The sequence below is a fragment of the Nylanderia fulva genome, unplaced genomic scaffold, assembly GCF_048542155.1.
Source record: "Nylanderia fulva isolate GAGA-0341 unplaced genomic scaffold, ASM4854215v1 Scaffold810, whole genome shotgun sequence".
Taxonomy (NCBI): domain Eukaryota; kingdom Metazoa; phylum Arthropoda; class Insecta; order Hymenoptera; family Formicidae; genus Nylanderia; species Nylanderia fulva.
Genome location: NW_028190929.1, coordinates 1 through 18,217, shown reverse-complemented (window position 1 = coordinate 18,217; position 18,217 = coordinate 1). Strand labels below are relative to the sequence as shown.

The window sequence follows — 18,217 nt, the reverse complement described above, 5'->3', positions numbered from 1 at the left end:
ACGACTGTGCGGTATTCTACCTCGACACAGTCGATACATATATACGCAAAAAACAAATATAAAAATAAAATATGAAAATAAAAATAAAAATAAAAACAACTAAACTAATCGGCACTCATGTCAAAAGTCTAACAAAAAAACCCGGCTATGTAAAATCACAAAGCTAGATTTTGGTAAATTTTTCTATTAACAGATCAAGATTCTCGTTTAATTTATCAGTGTCGCTATGTAAATTTAAACTATTCCTCTGACGTTTTATGTGGATCATTTCGGAGTTCGGTATTTTGCAGCTACTGAAAAAGACCCGAAGTGGGTCGAAACGTTTAGAATTTAATAAATGAGTTTGACTTGAGATCTCATTTTAATTTATTAATTTTGTGCATGTCATCCGCATAGGCTCCGATTGCCGTCGAGATTTTATTTTTATTGTAACACAATAATTCGAGCCGAGATTAATAGTTTTTTTATATTGAATTTACGCTGGCTGTAATAATGCGTCCGTTGAGGAATTTCTTCCAATTTGTTGGACACAGTTTTAATTGGAGCGCGGTCAAACATTTGAAGGATTGGATTAAATTAAATAAGAGTCTGATTAGATTAAACTTGCGTATCAAATTTTTAAAAGATTGTTTAAATCAGGATGTTACACCGTCTCATCTGATGTTTCTTTCTCGTTATGCTAATAATTTATATCATTATAAGTCTGTATTGAAACACAAATTTATTATAAGACGTACTATTAAAGACATTTTAAGAAATGAAATTTATGATGCTCATAGACAGAAGCACAAAGTCACATTAGATATTTATGAACTCGTTCGTTACATCATGATAGATCTCCCAGTGTTTTATTGTGATGGGTTTTTTGGTGAGCAAAGCAAATCATTACATTATTTTTATAATAAGGAGCGGGTTCGACTGGATGATAAATTTAGATGGCTCTTAGATAAACAAAATAAATTCAATAATAGGAATATCCGTCCTATCCAATATTATTACACGTGTACGAAAGAATTTTCTTCAAGGCCATGTGAGTCAAGGCCGTCTCAGTCTCTCAGCGTTTCCTTGAGCCCGACTTCCTTTGTTTCTTTAAATCCTGATGTTGCTGACAAAAGAGATAAATGGTTTTTAAATTTATCATCCGTATCGATACCGTATGAAATTCGAGATTTGTTGCGGTTAGGAGAGAATTTCTGTCTGCCAGTATTTGACAAAGATAAAACCACCATAGAGTTGTTGAAAAATATGGAACAAAATATTTTTAAACTCCCTGTGGAAAAACGATCTGCAGTCAGAAGTAGAGCCTTTCCCATAATAAATAAATTCCATATTTCCATGTCAGAAAAAGCTCACACAAAAAATAGTTTTTGTAAGGCTTACAAATTGACGGGTAAATTCATCCAAGACAATCCCGATATTTTATTTATGAAGGCGGATAAGGGTAATATCACGGTTGCGATGAACAGAGATATGTACATGGACAAAATGTGTGATTTGCTGGCTGACCGGGATACTTATACTGTTGTTAAAAAAGATCCGACTAGGAACCTAATTAATCAATTACACGGAATTTTAATTAGATGGAAAACGAAGAATTACATTTCTTCAACAACATATAAATCCCTGAACTGCACGGACGGGGTTTTACCGAGAGCGTATGGTCTGCCGAAGGTGCATAAACCGAATTGCCCTTTACGTGTCATCGTGTCATCTAGGAATACACCTTTTTATTACTTGGCAAAATTTTTACATAAGATAATATATAAGGCAATTCCGAAACCTGATTCGGCTATTTCTGATAGTTTCCAATTAGTGAACAAATTAAATGGTTTATGTGTGGATAGTGATGTGAAGCTAGTTTCACTAGATGTTACATCATTGTTCACCAACGTACCATTGGATATGGCTATTGATAGTTTAATTAACAGATGGGAGTATATTGAAAAAGAGTGTATTATTCCACAAGATGAATTTTTATTGGCAATTCGTTTTATTATGAACTCGACTTATTTTATGTTTAATAATGTATGTTATCAACAGACTTTTGGCACGCCTATAGGTTCCCCCCTTTCACCGATTATTGCGGATATCACGTTGCAAGATTTGGAGAGTAGAGCGATTGCTGCGATTCCATTGTCATTTCCATTTTATTTTAGATATGTTGACGATATCGCGTTGGCGGCCCCACCCTCCATGCTTAAAATAGTTTTAAACACTTTCAATTCTTTCCATCCTAGATTGCAGTTCACCATGGAGGAGGGGGTTGACAACCGATTGAATTTTTTAGATGTCACCATTATTATAAATAATGGGAGCATTGAGTTTGATTTGTTTCATAAGCCGACGTATTCAGGTAGATATTTAAATTTTGAATCGCAGCATCCTCTCTGTCATAAAAAAGGCACCATTATCAGCCTCATAGATAGAGTTTTTTGGCTATCTCATCCGAAATTCCATAAAGTTAACTTTGAGTCTATGATTGGAGTTCTTTTGTCTAATAATTATCCTCTCAATTTGATATTTCATACATTACAAGCGCGGTTAAAAAAAAAGTTGTTCTTCCGCTATAATAATAAGTTGCATAACAATAGAGCAAATGTATGCAATGACAAGATTCTAACGCAGAAAAAAGTTTCGTACTTTAATATTCCGTATATTAATAATGTATCGAAGAGAATCGAGGACATTACACGTGATTTGGATGTCATTCCATCATATACAGCAATTAACAGTCTCCGTAAATTCATTAAAGTACACAAGGATAAGTTACCAAGAGAACTCCATAATAATGTAGTTTATAAAATTGATTGTATGGATTGTGATGCGTCGTACGTAGGGCAGACGGGTAGATTGTTGAAAACTAGGATGAAAGAACATCGCAACAACATAAAAAGAAACGCGTCACAATTATCAGTCATATCGGAACATAGATTATTGAACCATGAATTTAATTGGGAGGATGTAAAAGTCTTAGACGAGGAGCCTTTTTTAGGTAAACGTTTGATATCCGAAATGATCCACATAAAACGTCAGAGGAATAGTTTAAATTTACATAGCGACACTGATAAATTAAACGAGAATCTTGATCTGTTAATAGAAAAATTTACCAAAATCTAGCTTTGTGATTTTACATAGCCGGGTTTTTTTGTTAGACTTTTGACATGAGTGCCGATTAGTTTAGTTGTTTTTATTTTTATTTTTATTTTCATATTTTATTTTTATATTTGTTTTTTGCGTATATATGTATCGACTGTGTCGAGGTAGAATACCGCACAGTCGTTAGAGTGATGTGTCACGTGTAGCATCGTCTTCTCTCTGTTTTTGCTGTCGGGGTGAGTGTTCTTTCCGGTTCTTAATTTTTAATTCTTGTGAATTGTTCTACGTTTAATTTATACCATGTTGATTAGTGTTGGTAAGGGAGTCACTGCTCCGCTTCCTTCCAGACGATGGTCACCGTTAGGGAGACACTCCGACGGCCGGACGGTTTGAATAGGGAGGAGAATGATATTTAATTTATTTGCGGATTGTATGTATACGAGTTTTATAATTTTCTGATTGTACCGATTATCTTCTATTTTTGTTTCTTTGTATTTTGCAGCTACTGAAGAAGACCCGAAGTGGGTCGAAACGTTTAGAATTTAATAAATGAGTTTGACTTGAGATCTCATTTTAATTTATTAATTTTGTGCATGTCATCCGCATAGGCTCCGATTGCCGTCGAGATTTTATTTTTATTGTAACACAATAATTCGAGCCGAGATTAATAGTTTTTTTATATCAAATTATATATATATATATATATATATATATATGAATATGTTATATATATAAAACTACATATTTACCATTTTATCTGCAAATGAGCTAGTTTTTAATAGCTGTTCTAATCGTTCTAATGCTTGCATATTTTGTAATGGAAGATCATACTCCTCATATAATATAGTATTGTTGACTGTTTCTTCCTCCCTATGCCGCATAATGTTTGATGTTTCTAGCAATATCATTCTATTTTCTAGAGCAGTCATTTTGTTAAGCAATAATTGTAATTTTCTTATAACCTCTTTTTGAAATTCTAAAAACATTAAAAAATTAAATAAATTAAAAATGCAAAATAACTAAAGTGCTTTTTTGATCGCTATGTTGTAATTATTTTGCTATGGTAATAAAAGATTCGTGCGCACTTATTATCTCTTATTATATATAATAAATACTGATGTAATAAACTAATAATTTTGAATATACATAAATATTTTCAAAAAATTTGTTAAAATATTAACCATTTTCTGCAGTTATTAATAAGTTTTTACTTCCAGTACACATGATATTTTTATCTTTCTCAGTCATTTTCGAGTTGCCATTTTCATCTGATAGATTGTCACAATATCTCCGTTCTGTTGTGTATCTATCATTTATTGTCGCTTCTTTATCTAAACTTTTATTATGCTTAGCAGAACTGATTTGGCATTCAGATTTTGAGCGTTCTATATGTATTGATGGCGGTGAAGCTAATTGACTTGCAGAAATCTTTTTATTGTTCGTGACACAAGATTTTTTTGTAAGTTTAGGAAAGGGTAATAATTTGGTTGTTTTCTCACTAACGTCAGAATCAAATTCACACTCTTCTGACGAAGAAAAAATTTTTTTAGCTCGCATATGTCTTGATTTTTTTTCTTTGACGCATCTTTTGTCATCATTTTCTGTGCTTTCGTCAGCCGTCAAATCTGACATATTTTCAGCAATAAGTAGCTTCTCTTTTGCTTTTTCATATAAATCTGAAAATATAGATAGACATAAAAAGGATATTTAAAATCGACATACTTATAAATAATGTACATAATCGAATTTTTGAAAAATAAATCTAACTTGTTCTATAGAAGATTTTTATAACATCATATTTTTTCCAGTTTGAGTTATCTTCAGGAGATAATTGTGATGCAACAGCCTTTTTTATTTTTGTTGGATCCCGAAAAGTGGGATAAGCACATTTCATTTCACTCTCGTTTAACCAACATGAAGGTACTATTGCCAGGCCATCATCAAATTCTACGACAATGTAGATTTTCGAGGTGGCCATTTCTGCTTAAAGTAGATATTATAAGTTTTGTGAAGATAGAATCACACGTAATATAGAAGATCAGAATAAACTAAAAATTTTATTTTTTAGAAATAAACAAACGGGACTATATAAATAATAATTATAACAATTCTTCGAACTCTATACTCGTATATATATACACACTTAAACTATGCTGATTTTATAACTCATTCATATTTATAACTTATATATATTAATGAAATATATTTATAATTTTTATATTTACAAGTAAAGCGCGGATAAGAGCGTTATCGGAAATGCGAGCAAGACTATCCAATCGAAAACCTCCGTATGGCGAGGATTCTCGATTTGAAAATTTCGCTCGTGTTTCCGGTAGCATTCTTATTTATACTATAACTATTATAGTTATATATATTATCTATTATTATTAGATAAATTATTTTTAAATGTATGTATTAAGGGGCATATAACAAACTGATCGCCATACGGAATTTTCCAAGCTTTTGCTGCTATATAATTTATGTCCCATGCTTTTAAAGTTTGATTTTCATAATTTTCATTTACAATATTTATTTGTAAAAGTGAAGACTGAATAGGTACATCATATAAAACTTTTACATTTAATAGTTTTTTCCCAATCACAAATATATATCTTTACTCTGAATAATATTTTCTATTTCTATGTACTCTCCATTTTCTAATATGCAGCAATTATTTCTTTTATCACAGCGGATTGTATATAATAAATTACACAACATTTTATATTGATTTTTAATATTCTTAATATTGTTTTCTAAAGGGCCATCAAAATGTTTATTATCTAAATATAATTCAAAACCTCTTATTTCATAATTCAGAGTATTTTCTTTAAATGTTTTATTTATATTTTCAATTTCACCAAATCTTTTTGAAATTTGTTGTAATGGTTTGTCTCCTTTTCTCAATAGTTTTTTAATTGTTGACATATAATTTTCAAACCTAAAGCAACTAAAGTTATCTAATATTTCAAATTTTCTTACATCTGCAACAAGATGTAGTAAATTATGTATATTATGAGATACATGTGCTTTATCATATAATTTTGCAAAAGAATCAACAAAGTGTTTCAATAAATTTTGAACATAATCTAAATAATAATTTTCCTCACAAAAAGTTTGATTACATAATATTGAAATAGAAATATGAAGCGTTAAAAAATGGTTATACATGTCTCTGTCTAATATATCTTTTAAAACAATAGGCCCTAAATATATGTTTTGTATATTTTCTCCTTTGGGTTTTTTGGAGCTATCGCCTAGTTCTCTCTTGTGGACTGCGTCGATAGGCAAGGATAGATAGCAGGAACTAGTCTCTTTATTCTAAGTAAGAATACGTAATTTTTATTCTTTGGATCACAAATGTTCTTCTCGGGTTTACCGGACGGCTCGTCGTACCAGACTCGCCTTCCGTGCCGCATTGCTCCTTTTTAAAGACGCGGAAACTCTCTCCTAATTCGGCGCTTCGCCTTTGTGGACGCAATAACAAATTGTCGATGTACACAATTACAGAGAGCTCTCAGGAGCGTATATCGAAGGCGCGCGGGGATCACGGAAATTTAATTTTTTCCCAAACATACCCCTCGGGTTGAATCGCCAAGGGATTCAAATGACAGTCAGGGGTAAATCCTTACACATTGAACTGCAATCATTGGAGACAACCTGCAGAATTTAGATTACGCTGAACCGTCTGGACTTACCGGCAATTTACAGAGTTTAACAATAGGTCTTACAAAAGTAGAAGACGCGGTCTTGACCTGAGCAACTCGCACCAGGCCATCCTTGTCAGGCTTACATTCGATGATTCTCGCAAGTTCCTATCTGCAGGGAGGTAAATTAGGATTTTTTATTAGAACAATATCGTTTATGCGAAATTCATCAGATCGATTCTGCCATTTAAAACGCTGCTGCAAGGTGTTCAAGTAGTCAAGACTCCACAATTTCCAAAATTGCTCGTATTTCGCACGCATTAATTGCCATCGATCGAGTCGTGACTCGGAGATATGTAAGACGCTCGGACTCGGAATCGATTTAATGGCGCTACCAATTAAAAAATGCCCTGGTGTGAGCGCATTGCAAGAATTTACATCGTCATGAAGTGCGGCGATCGGGCGCGAATTCAAACATGCTTCGATGTTACATAAAAGCGTGGTGAACTCTTCGACCGTAGGTGTGCAGGAACCAAGTATACGTCGCAAATGGTGCTTAACACTCTTAACACCTGCCTCCCACATGCCCCCAAAATGAGGGGCAGAAGGCGGAATGAAATGCCATTGAACTGGCTTTGACGCGAACTTCGCCTGCAGATCTACGTCGGCTTGAGTTTGTCGGATCGCTGTAACAAGTTCGCGATCCGCGCCTTGATAGGTAGTCGCGTTGTCGGAATAAAGATCGGATGGAATGCCACGACGCGCTACGAACCGTTCGAAAGATGCGAGAAACGCAGCCGTGGAATAATCATGAACGAGCTCTAAGTGTATAGCTCGTGTAGCGAGACAAACAAATAGCGAGATGTATGTTTTGTGCGACTTACGTCCGCGGCCGGAAGCGTCTCGAATTGCGAAAGGGCCGGCGTAATCAAGTCCCGTATGGCAAAATGGACGGGACGGAATTACTCTAAATGTAGGAAGGTCGGCCATAAATTGTACGCCGGTTATGGCGCGATGCCGAGTACATGTCACGCAATTGCGGATACAACCTTTTACCATGCTTCGCGCCCCCAGAATCCAATATTGTTCTCGCAACGTGCGAAGCATTAACTGTACACCGCCGTGAAGTGTATCCTTATGAATTTGATCGATAATGAGCTTAGAAAGGTAATGCTTTGGAAGTAGAATCGGAAATTTACGATCATATGAAAGGTCAGACAGTTGAAGTCGACCACCCACGCGTAGGATACCGGAGGGATCCAGGAACGGATCGAGAGAATGGATGGAGCATCGAACTGGTAACCTCGACTTGGCTTTGAAAGCGACGATTTCTTTTGAAAAGTATTCCGTTTGCATTTGTTTAATCCAGAATCTGTGCGCGGTTTTTATTTCATCGACTTGCAAAATAGAGAGACCTTGAGCAACATCTGGGACTCTCGTTCGAAACTTGAACCGAAGGACGTATGCGGTGACCCGTAGTAAGCGTGGCCACGTGGAGATATGATTGAAGGATTCAAAAAGTTCCGCTCGATTTGAATGATGCGAGTGGACTGCATTTGACGCTTTCAATTCGGAATCATCTTCGGTGCAACTTATCGTAGATTGAACTGGCCAATTATCCTCGTTAAATTTCAGCCATGCCGGGCCGTTCCACCAGGAACTGGAAGGCGTTAGCTGAGCTGGATTTATGCCGCGCGATGCGCAATCTGCGGGATTATCTTCTGTTGGCACATGCAGCCATGTCGCCGTAGGAAGCTTCGTTTGAATAGAAGACGCTCTGTTAGCTACAAATACTTTTAAATCTGATGGAGCCTTTTGCAACCATGCTAATACGATTGTCGAGTCACTCCAGCAAAACACAGGAATGTTTTGCAATTTCATCGCGTCAATAGTAAACGAAATACAGCGTGCTAGCAGCTGAGCCGCACAGAGCTCGAGTCGTGGAATCGAAATCGTTTTAATCGGAGCAACCTTGGTTTTTGATAGAAGAAGTCGAACATGACTATCGCCAGAATTCGTGACAATTTTTGAATAGACTACCGCTGCATAGGCTTTAGATGAAGCGTCGCAAAAGCCGTGTAAATGCAAGCACTGAATGTTACGCTCGAAGCCTAACCAACGAGGAACTTGCAGAGTCGTCAAGTGTAACATCTTTTCGCAAAAAGCATTCCATTCGGTTGTTATTTCCGCAGGAAGAATATCATCCCATCCGTAGGAAAATTTCCACAGTTTTTGCAGTAGAATTTTGAGAGATATCGTGATCGGAGACACCCATCCGAGGGGATCGAATATTTTCGCTATCGTCGAAAGGATTTGTCGTTTCGAAATGTCGGTAGATGGTGGACGGAATTTTATTTCAAAGGAAAAATTATCATCGCAAGGTGTCCAATGAATACCGAGTATTTTTAATTGTTCACCTTCTTGGAAAGGCTTGGAACTTGCTAGACCGTGATTCGCAGGATTTATATCTTGTAGAATTTCAAAATCGTTGCTGGCCCATTTTCTGAGATGAATGCCTGCGCTTAGTAAACAGCCGATTAGTTGGTCGCGTTTTTTAATCGTGGATGGTTTATCATCGCCTCCGGATAGGACATCGTCAACGTATATTTCATTTTGCAAAATTGCTTGAGCTAGTGGAAAACGCGAACTCTCGTCGATTGAAAGTTGTTTGAGCACGCGTTGGGCGAGATAAGGCGCGCAGGCAGTACCATAAGTAACGGTATTTAATGAATAAGTATGGACTGGCTCGTTCGGAATCGTACGCCACAATATTAATTGATATTGGCGATCGTCTGAATGAATCTGTATTTGTCGAAACATTTGCTGAATATCAGCGGAAAAAACGTATTTGTACAAACGCCATTGAAGAATAATCGCCGGAAGATCGGCTTGCAACTTTGGACCAATCATAAGATGGTCATTCAAAGAAGTGTTATTCGAGGTATTTGCCGAGGCATTAAACACTACACGAAGTTTGGTTGTAGTATTGTCCTCGCGAATAACTGGATGATGAGGTAGAAACGTCGGTTGAAAGAAGCGTTGCACGTTTTCGATTTTTTGCATATGCCCGAGCTCTTCATACTCGTTAAGAAAGTCGACGTATTGCCCTGAAATTTCCCGAGAATTGGCTAAACGTCGCTCTAGTTGCGCGAGTGAACGCGTAGCTACTGACCTTGACTCGCCGATTTTTATCGGAGGACCAGACTTGAAGGGTAAGCGGACAACATAGCGCCCTGAAGAATCGCGCATATGTGTCTCTTGAAAATGTAAGTTGCAACGAAGATTTTCCTTTGAGAGAGCGTGTGTCGTTGGAATTTCTTCCAGCTCCCAAAAACGTCGGAGTTCGAAATCGAGATTGCCAGAAGTTGCTTGGTGAACGTGAATTCTTTGGCTATTTTTTTGGTTTGAAATAGGACCCGAAATGATCCACCCGAATATCGTTTCTTGCGCAAGTGTAGCATCGTTAGAAGCTTTCATTAAGCCACCCATCATAATTGAACCGTATAATTCGGCCCCGAGAAGTACTCTGATTGCATCATTTGAGCTTGGATTTGGATCGGCTAGATTCAATTTGGAAAGAAACGGAATCTCTTGTAATTGGAAATGAGGTGGAATGTACGCTGTAATTTTTGGAACGACCAATGCTTTGGTATGAAGAATCGTATCATTTTTATTAGTCGCGCTGATAGAAATAGAGACGGCATGTTGAACGCAATTAGACGTAGTGTCACCGATGCCAGATACCTTTACGCGTGTTGAAATTAAGCGAGTTCTCAACATTTGAGCGACTCGTGACGAAACGAATGTGGCATCGGAACCTTGATCGATTAGTGCTCGCGTGTAAACATGTCGACCGTTTTCTGATCCTATACAAACACATGCGATAGCCAGGAGCACTGGTTTAACTCCCGCGTTCACGTGTGAATGTACGTTGGACGCGTTATCGCATTGTCCAGAGTCTGTTGTTGTCGTTAAACTTGACCTTGAATTCTCGTGTAACAAAGTATGATGTTGTCTTTTACATTTCAAGCAAGTAAAGGAACTACGACAATTCGAAACGTAATGACCTTTGGTCAAACAATTTTTGCATATATTATTTTTTTGAACAAACTCTAGTCGATGCGAAATGCTTAACGCTTGAAATTTCTCGCAATGCATTAAACGATGTGTTTCGGAACAAAGAGCGCACGTACTCGCGGTGTTTGTATGGTGAGAACGCACTATATTATTTTTTCGTGCCGCATTTGGAATCGAGCGAGCACCGGAACTCTTTTCGGATGAGTTTCCGTTGGCGGACTTCGAGTTATCTCCGTCCTTGGATACAGCCTCAAGCGAACGAATTTGTGTATCTAGAAACGCGTATAGTTTTTCCATCGTAGGATATCTCCTCTCTGAACCTAAGCTGACTTCCCAATCTTTTCTCGTCAATTTGTCTAGTTTTTGTACAAGAATGTAGACTAAAATCATATCCCATTCATCTACAGAACATTTCAAGGCACGCAGAGCATTTATCGATTCCGATGAATTGGAGCGTAATTGTTTTAACCCGTACAGATCGTTAGACGAAACATTAGGAATGGTAAATAAACGTTTGAAATATGCGTCAATAATAACGCGTTGATTTTCGTAACGATTCGTGAGTTCCTTCCATGCAACATCGAAATTACTATCGGTTAGAGAAAGATGGGAAATCAACTTAGCAGCGTCGCCAGTAACCGCGGATAATAAATATTGCAATTTCTCGACTTGCGATATGGAACGGCGATTTTTAACGAGCGCAAGAAACAAATCGCGAAACGTTAGCCACTCGGTTACATTACCGGAGAAAGAAGGCAAGTTGATCTTCGGCAATCGGATCTCGTTGATGGACGTCGTTGCGGCCGCCGTTGGTACAGGAATGGAAATTGAAGCGACGTTGAATGCCTCGAGTTTTTCTTGAAAGAAGTCGTAGGCTTGCATGTACGAGACCTCCGCCTTGTCTAGCAGCTTGCTCTTGAAGAAGGGAAGCTGTGCCGCGTCTGCGTCGGTTGCTACTGCCTCAATGATAGCGGCATTCTCCTGGCATTTATTCCAGTAATTTTGCAAGAGTTGAAATCGTCCTTTAGTGATGGCATGAGTTTGATTATCAACTCCAAGCTTTTGGAAATTCGTTATTGAGTTCGTTAAATAACGTAAATTCGTATCGAACGCAAATATTGCCTTGTCCATTTCGATCTATTGTCTTGCAGAGCTCGACCTTGTAAGGTAAACACGGTGTTGAAATGGAGAACGTATGTACGTGAGTCGAAATACTTCCTTGTCGTACGGAAATTTTTACTCGGAATGTAGCGCAATTGTTGAATGGCTCACTTGAAGTAGTTGCACTGCTTGCACGTGTATCTTGTTTGAATCCATCCGTTAACTTCTCGACACAGATCCGGCTCGAAGGACCATGTTTTGTATATTTTCTCCTTTGGGTTTTATCGGAGCTATCGCCTAGTTCTCTCTTGTGGACTGCGTCGATAGGCAAGGATAGATAGCAGGAACTAGTCTCTTTATTCTAAGTAAGAATACGTAATTTTTATTCTTCGGATCACAAATGTTCTTCTCGGGTTTACCGGACGGCTCGTCGTACCAGACTCGCCTTCCGTGCCGCATCGCTCCTTTTTAAAGACGCGGAAACTCTCTCCTAATTCGGCGCTTCGCCCTTGTGGACGCAATAACAAACTGTCGATGTACACAATTACAGAGAGCTCTCAGGAGCGTATATCGAAGGCGCGCGGGGGATCACGGAAATTTAATTTTTTCCCAAACAATATAAAAGAAAAGTTCTAAATTCTGTAGCTTTCCACTGTTTATAATCTTTCAGAGATCTAGGTCTTCTATTAAATTCTAATGGAACTGTTGATCTTATATTTTTGAGTAATCGAGAAACTCGTTCACAGAAGGTATTAGCTATTCTTTTTGGAAATACATGTTTCAACCATAAACTTATTAATTTTCGCATCACCCCTAAACATACTAAATGCATATAATCAAGTGGCACACAAGAAACTAATCCAAAATTGTCTATTTCCTTTAATATACATTCTCCTTGCTGATATTCTCCCATGTATTTATTATCTGCCAGTTCTGAATCAGTACGTAAGCTATTTTTATTTATTCCTGGAAAACATACACGTCCATGCCATTCACCTCTTATGATACATTTTGTACAGCTAGAAAATCCTGTATGACTTTTTACTGAAAGAACAAATGATTTTGCTGGTGTATCGCAAATCAATGCACTTAAATTTACTATGACTGTTATTTCATTGACACTAATTCCTGTTATTATTAATGGCTTTATATCTGATACAAATCTTTTTAAAAATTCATTGGGATCTTTTGGTTTTGTATATCCATAATACAGTCCTGCAATATATACTTTATCACACAGATTTTCCGATACAAGAATAGGCCAAAAACAACCGTTTGAAGACCGAGATATAGTCATGCCATCAATATTTATTAATAAATCTAGTACAGAAATTTGTTTACCACTTTTTCTTATATCCATTATCATTTTTTCCACAATACTTTTAATATCAAAGTGACAATATTGACCATTGCCCATTTCAATAACCTCGGTAATATTTCTGGGAGTTTGTAAAAGAGTTCTAGAGTCCTTTGGAAATTTAGTATTTGTATAAGAATTTAAAATTTCTAACAGTGGTGTCAGCGCAGAGTGTGTGATTCCATATTTTATTGCCCATGCAGCTACAGATTGTTTGAAATTTTTATTTTTATTTAAAGACTCATCACTCATAGTTTCAGAATAAAAATTATTATCTGTGCTTATTGCTTCTAAGGACTCATGTAAATGTTCAATTAAATTTGATTGCGATATGTTGTCATTTACATTGTTTTCATTTAGTGATATAAAAGTAACTTCATCATTTATATTTCTCATATTTGCAGTATTTTCTTTATTACATTCTATATCTGTATTCATAGAACTATTGCAAGGCAAAGTTTGTGCTTGTAATAATGAACTGCTTCTACTAAAAGAATACGAATCTGCCTCAATTTTAGCTAAACGCCTAAGATGACCCTTAGAATATATTTTATATTTATGTATTCTATTCATTATAAACATTTATAATAAAATAAACTATTTATAATAAATAAATAATTATAATAAATATTATACTGCTATTATAGATACCGAAAGCACGATAATCTAACTTAACTTAACCTCTTAATATACATAAATCTATATATAGTTAAATATTTATACAATTTTTATTTATTACCCAGTTTTTATATAGTATGATGATTGAAGAGATGCACAGATGAGTTGAACCGATGCACACACTCAAAATAATGCACAAAATACGAAGTATTCTTTTCCTCAAACGTGCTTTGTCCGATTATAACAAAATTGTCACATTAGAAAGAAAGGAAAGTAGTTCAGAATGGCTATAATTGGCGCGCTCAATAAATTAATTGGCGCGCAATTTGAATAACAAAGTTAAAACAAAATAAATATTTTTTCAAATAAATATAAAATAATTATAAATATGACAATTATAAAATGTTGAAAATTTATCAAACATAAATACGAAGAAATACTTATTTTATAAATAAATACAAGTGAAAATGGCCTTAAGAGCCGAACGCGGATATTATAATGCGTGTATTTCATCAAAATTAATTTTTTCGTTGAAATTAAATAATTGTGCACAAGGCACATATTTTTCTTGGTCTACTACCAAGACTTAATATATGAATTAATCTCTTAAATTACTTGAGATTTTTAATCCATAGAACCCCCCTAACACCCCTAGAGAATTAAACTTATTTTATAATATATTATAATAAAATATTTTATAATATATTATTTTTATAATTCAATTTAATTAAAATTTTTAATAAATAAATAATTTTGAAAATATGAAAATGTGCAAACATCAAATTTAATAAATATTTTAAAAGATATTTTATAGTTTTATATTACGTATTTTTAGTATTCCCGAAAAATGAGATAACTGCGTGAAGATTACTGAAATATTGAAATAAAGTTCCATTAATCTTCCGACAACATTATAATGTCAGATTATATTGTAAGGTTAGTAGTATATACCAACAACCTTACAATATAATCTTACATTATAATATTGTCAAAAGATTAATGAAATCTTGTTTCAATATTTCAGTAATCTTCACGCAATTATCTCATTTTCATAATTGCGTGTAAGATTACTGAAATATTGAAATAAAGTTCCATTAATCTTCCGATAATATTATAACGTAAGATTATATTGTAAGGTTAGTGGTATATACCAGTAACATTGATTATTAAATATGTAAGGTTGTAACCTCCCTATAATTTTACTGCAATGTTCGGTGCTGTGAGGGCTGTTCCTCATATTCTCCCACAATGTCCAGTATTTTCTCACTCGCACTCTTTGAAATTTTGTTCGTCTCCGTAAACAGGAATTTACGGAGTCTCGCACCAATTACTCTCATACACGCTATCTCACTCACTTCCGCAACGCTCTCATTCTCTTCCTCATTCATTAATCAAGAACGAAAGTTAGAGGTTCGAAGGCGATCAGATACCGCCCTAGTTCTAACCATAAACGATGCCAGCTAGCGATCCGCCGAAGTTCCTCCGATGACTCGGCGGGCAGCTTCCGGGAAACCAAAGCTTTTGGGTTCCGGGGGAAGTATGGTTGCAAAGCTGAAACTTAAAGGAATTGACGGAAGGGCACCACCAGGAGTGGAGCCTGCGGCTTAATTTGACTCAACACGGGAAACCTCACCAGGCCCAGACACCGGAAGGATTGACAGATTGATAGCTCTTTCTTGATTCGGTGGGTGGTGGTGCATGGCCGTTCTTAGTTGGTGGAGCGATTTGTCTGGTTAATTCCGATAACGAACGAGACTCTAGCCTGCTAAATAGGCGTACTTTATGGTATCGCGAAGGCCCCCGGCTTCGGCTGGCGGGTTTTTACTACCAACGTACAAACAAATCTTCTTAGAGGGACAGGCGGCTTCTAGCCGCACGAGATTGAGCAATAACAGGTCTGTGATGTCCTTAGATGTTCTGGGCCGCACGCGCGCTACACTGAAGGAATCAGCGTGTGTTCCCTGGCCGAAAGGCCCGGGTAACCCGCTGAACCTCCTTCGTGCTAGGGATTGGGGCTTGCAATTGTTCCCCATGAACGAGGAATTCCCAGTAAGCGCGAGTCATAAGCTCGCGTTGATTACGTCCCTGCCCTTTGTACACACCGCCCGTCGCTACTACCGATTGAATGATTTAGTGAGGTCTTTGGACTGGTGCGCGGCAATGTCTCGGCATTGCCGATGTTGCCGGGAAGATGACCAAACTTGATCATTTAGAGGAAGTAAAAGTCGTAACAAGGTTTCCGTAGGTGAATCTGCGGAAGGATCATTAACGTTCCGGAGGTCCTGCTCTGCGTCGAGAGTCCTCTCTTTTGGGAGAGACGCGCGCTCGCAGCAGTCGGCGACTGAATGGACGCGCTGAAAAGGCGCTCTCAGAGAAAAGAAAATAACGGATTTGACGGAATTTGTTGTTGTGTTTTGATATAACGACGGACGCCGTCGCGCCTCTCTGACCGAAAGTAGTCGGCAAGCAGAGCAGCGCGCCCGGCGGTGTTCGACGACGATTCGGAGCGAGACACTTCGCGATCACGCTCGTGTGTGTGCCATTCTCCGGCCACACACACACAGAGCGTCGATTCGGCGTTGAGCGCGAACCGGTGGTAACCTATGCCCGCGCACGCGTGTGTGCAGCACCCACGACGTTCGTCGACGCGCGCCCTCCCCGTTGTCGCGGGGCAGCGGTCAGCGTGCCGAGAACACACGGTGTGCGACCGCGAGTGCCGAGCGAGAGGACCCCCATATATTATTATAATATATTGTTACGTCCGCGACCACCCTTTGGATTATCTCGAAGAAATGTCGCGCGCACTCAAACTCTCACACGCCGGAAATGAATACACTCGCGTAGTAAAGCAATAAACTTTAATATTAGAAGCCAATAAACCGTAGCGATACAATATAATATTACGTGCATTAATCCTAATGCAAATATATCCGCCGATCAGCTGTCAGAGGATACGTCCTCACCGCACGACAGCTAGACCAGAACAAAACGCATCGATAGACATAAACAGCTTCTTAGCGACGATAGAAGATCCTGATAGAAGACCCTGATAGAAGACCCTGATAGAAGATCCTAATAGAAAATCCTGACGATCGTATAATACAGGGATGTATCGTCAAACCGGGCGGGACACGGACATAACACTTGCCCCCTCCTCTTCAAAATTGTCGTCCCGACAATTAATTCAATAGGACAGATCCAGAACAATTCCTTACAGGAACCTCGCCGAATTACAGTCCCCGATGTGACTCCATGTTCTCCCCGAACTGCTGTTCCAGGTACAACGAACTGCACACCATCTTGGGTCCAATCGACTTCATTGATTCCAGGAATTTTCCTCAAAGTCCCAAAAATTCTTCAGGCAAGAGAGGGGTAACATTCCGTGGACCCAACGCCCTTTTAAAGGACTCCTCAACCTCTGCCTCGGCATTTGCCCAAAGCCCCCGGGAAAAACCACGGATCAAAATAACCACGGGGGTGAGGCAGTCTTCGTCCCTTTTTGTGAGGTAGTCTTCATCCCTTTTATCTCTCTCATTTTCATCAGGTCCTTTTTCTTTTTGTTGCCAAATAAGATTTTCCTGAAAAACAAATCTTACGGCAGAAAAATTGAAGAATACACAATTTTATTAAAAGTACAAGTAACCTATCGTGGGTTCCGATTCTAATGCAAGTTTCGACTATAAAAAGGAGCTAATCTATCCGAATGCACAATTTTACATTTGTGCTTATTTGACCTTATGATTCCAAAAACCACATCGCTAAGCTTTTGATTATTTTATAAGGCCCCTCCCAATTACTTTGTAATTTAGGAGATTTGCCTTTTACTCTATGAGGATTATAAAACCATACTTCTTGACCAATATTAAAATTAATCTTCCTAGCTTACGATCATGTCGTATTTTAGAACGAAAAGATGAAGATTCAAACCTGACTAGCACTTCTGTGAATATTGTCCAACTTTCCCTCAATCTGTGTACATATTCTTCGGAAGAATTATCTTTTTTATCTACTGGAGGACTCCCTCGTAATAAATCCAAAGGTAGTGTTACGTCCAATAATTCATCTAACGATAAATTACCTTCTGCACAAGACGGTCTTCTCTCGCGTCTACCTCGGTGGACGTTTAAGAAGCTGCTCTCTATTTGTTTTATGGGCAACTGCTAGGCCGGCTATACCCAGGGAAGCGAGAGCTTGAGATTCGATTGAGAGTATCGGACGGAGAAGGAAACTGACGGGTCCGGGTCGATAAATAAAGATATTTGGCAAATACAATGTCGTTTATTTATTTATAAAACCTTTCTATTGATATAAACTTTATTGGTTC

The 18,217-nt window shown here is 37.5% G+C and overlaps 2 protein-coding genes and 1 pseudogene across 2 annotated transcripts; 1 reads left to right on the top strand and 2 right to left on the bottom strand.

Annotated features, from left to right (window-relative positions):
• Window positions 1-3,833: 3,833 nt before the first annotated feature.
• On the bottom strand, window positions 3,834-5,823 carry LOC114944387 (uncharacterized). Its single transcript, XM_085489387.1, has 3 exons — window positions 4,864-5,823; window positions 4,278-4,772; window positions 3,834-4,072 (listed from the first exon to the last, which is right to left on the bottom strand). The coding sequence occupies exons 1-3, from the start codon at window positions 5,072-5,074 to the stop codon at window positions 3,834-3,836; spliced, it is 945 nt and encodes a 314-aa protein (XP_085345513.1). The 5' UTR covers window positions 5,075-5,823.
• A 248-nt stretch (window positions 5,824-6,071) lies between these two features.
• LOC146719937 (uncharacterized) lies at window positions 6,072-12,134 on the bottom strand. The gene is made up of 5 exons (XM_085489388.1): window positions 12,090-12,134; window positions 11,561-11,876; window positions 7,179-9,847; window positions 6,792-6,908; window positions 6,072-6,077 (listed from the first exon to the last, which is right to left on the bottom strand). The coding sequence occupies exons 1-5, from the start codon at window positions 12,132-12,134 to the stop codon at window positions 6,072-6,074; spliced, it is 3,153 nt and encodes a 1,050-aa protein (XP_085345514.1).
• A 2,763-nt stretch (window positions 12,135-14,897) lies between these two features.
• Window positions 14,898-16,161, top strand: LOC146719936 (small subunit ribosomal RNA; annotated as a pseudogene).
• Window positions 16,162-18,217: the final 2,056 nt, after the last annotated feature.

What these genes read in the sequence shown, in the direction of transcription:
- LOC114944387 (XM_085489387.1), bottom strand. Translation starts at nt 5,074, where the DNA reads ATGGCCACCTCGAAAATCTACATTGTCGTAGAATTTGATGATGGCCTG. An exon ending in AAAAATCTTCTATAGAACAA is followed by an intron (nt 4,773 to 4,863) that starts GTTAGATTTATT and finishes CTATATTTTCAG; the next exon opens with ATTTATATGAAAAAGCAAAA. An exon ending in ATTAATAACTGCAGAAAATG is followed by an intron (nt 4,073 to 4,277) that starts GTTAATATTTTA and finishes TAATGTTTTTAG; the next exon opens with AATTTCAAAAAGAGGTTATA.
- LOC146719937 (XM_085489388.1), bottom strand. Translation starts at nt 12,134, where the DNA reads ATGGATTCAAACAAGATACACGTGCAAGCAGTGCAACTACTTCAA. An exon ending in AAGCAGTGCAACTACTTCAA is followed by an intron (nt 11,877 to 12,089) that starts GTGAGCCATTCA and finishes AATTTCCAAAAG; the next exon opens with CTTGGAGTTGATAATCAAAC. An exon ending in TCGCCGCACTTCATGACGAT is followed by an intron (nt 6,909 to 7,178) that starts GTAAATTCTTGC and finishes CCCTGCAGATAG; the next exon opens with GAACTTGCGAGAATCATCGA.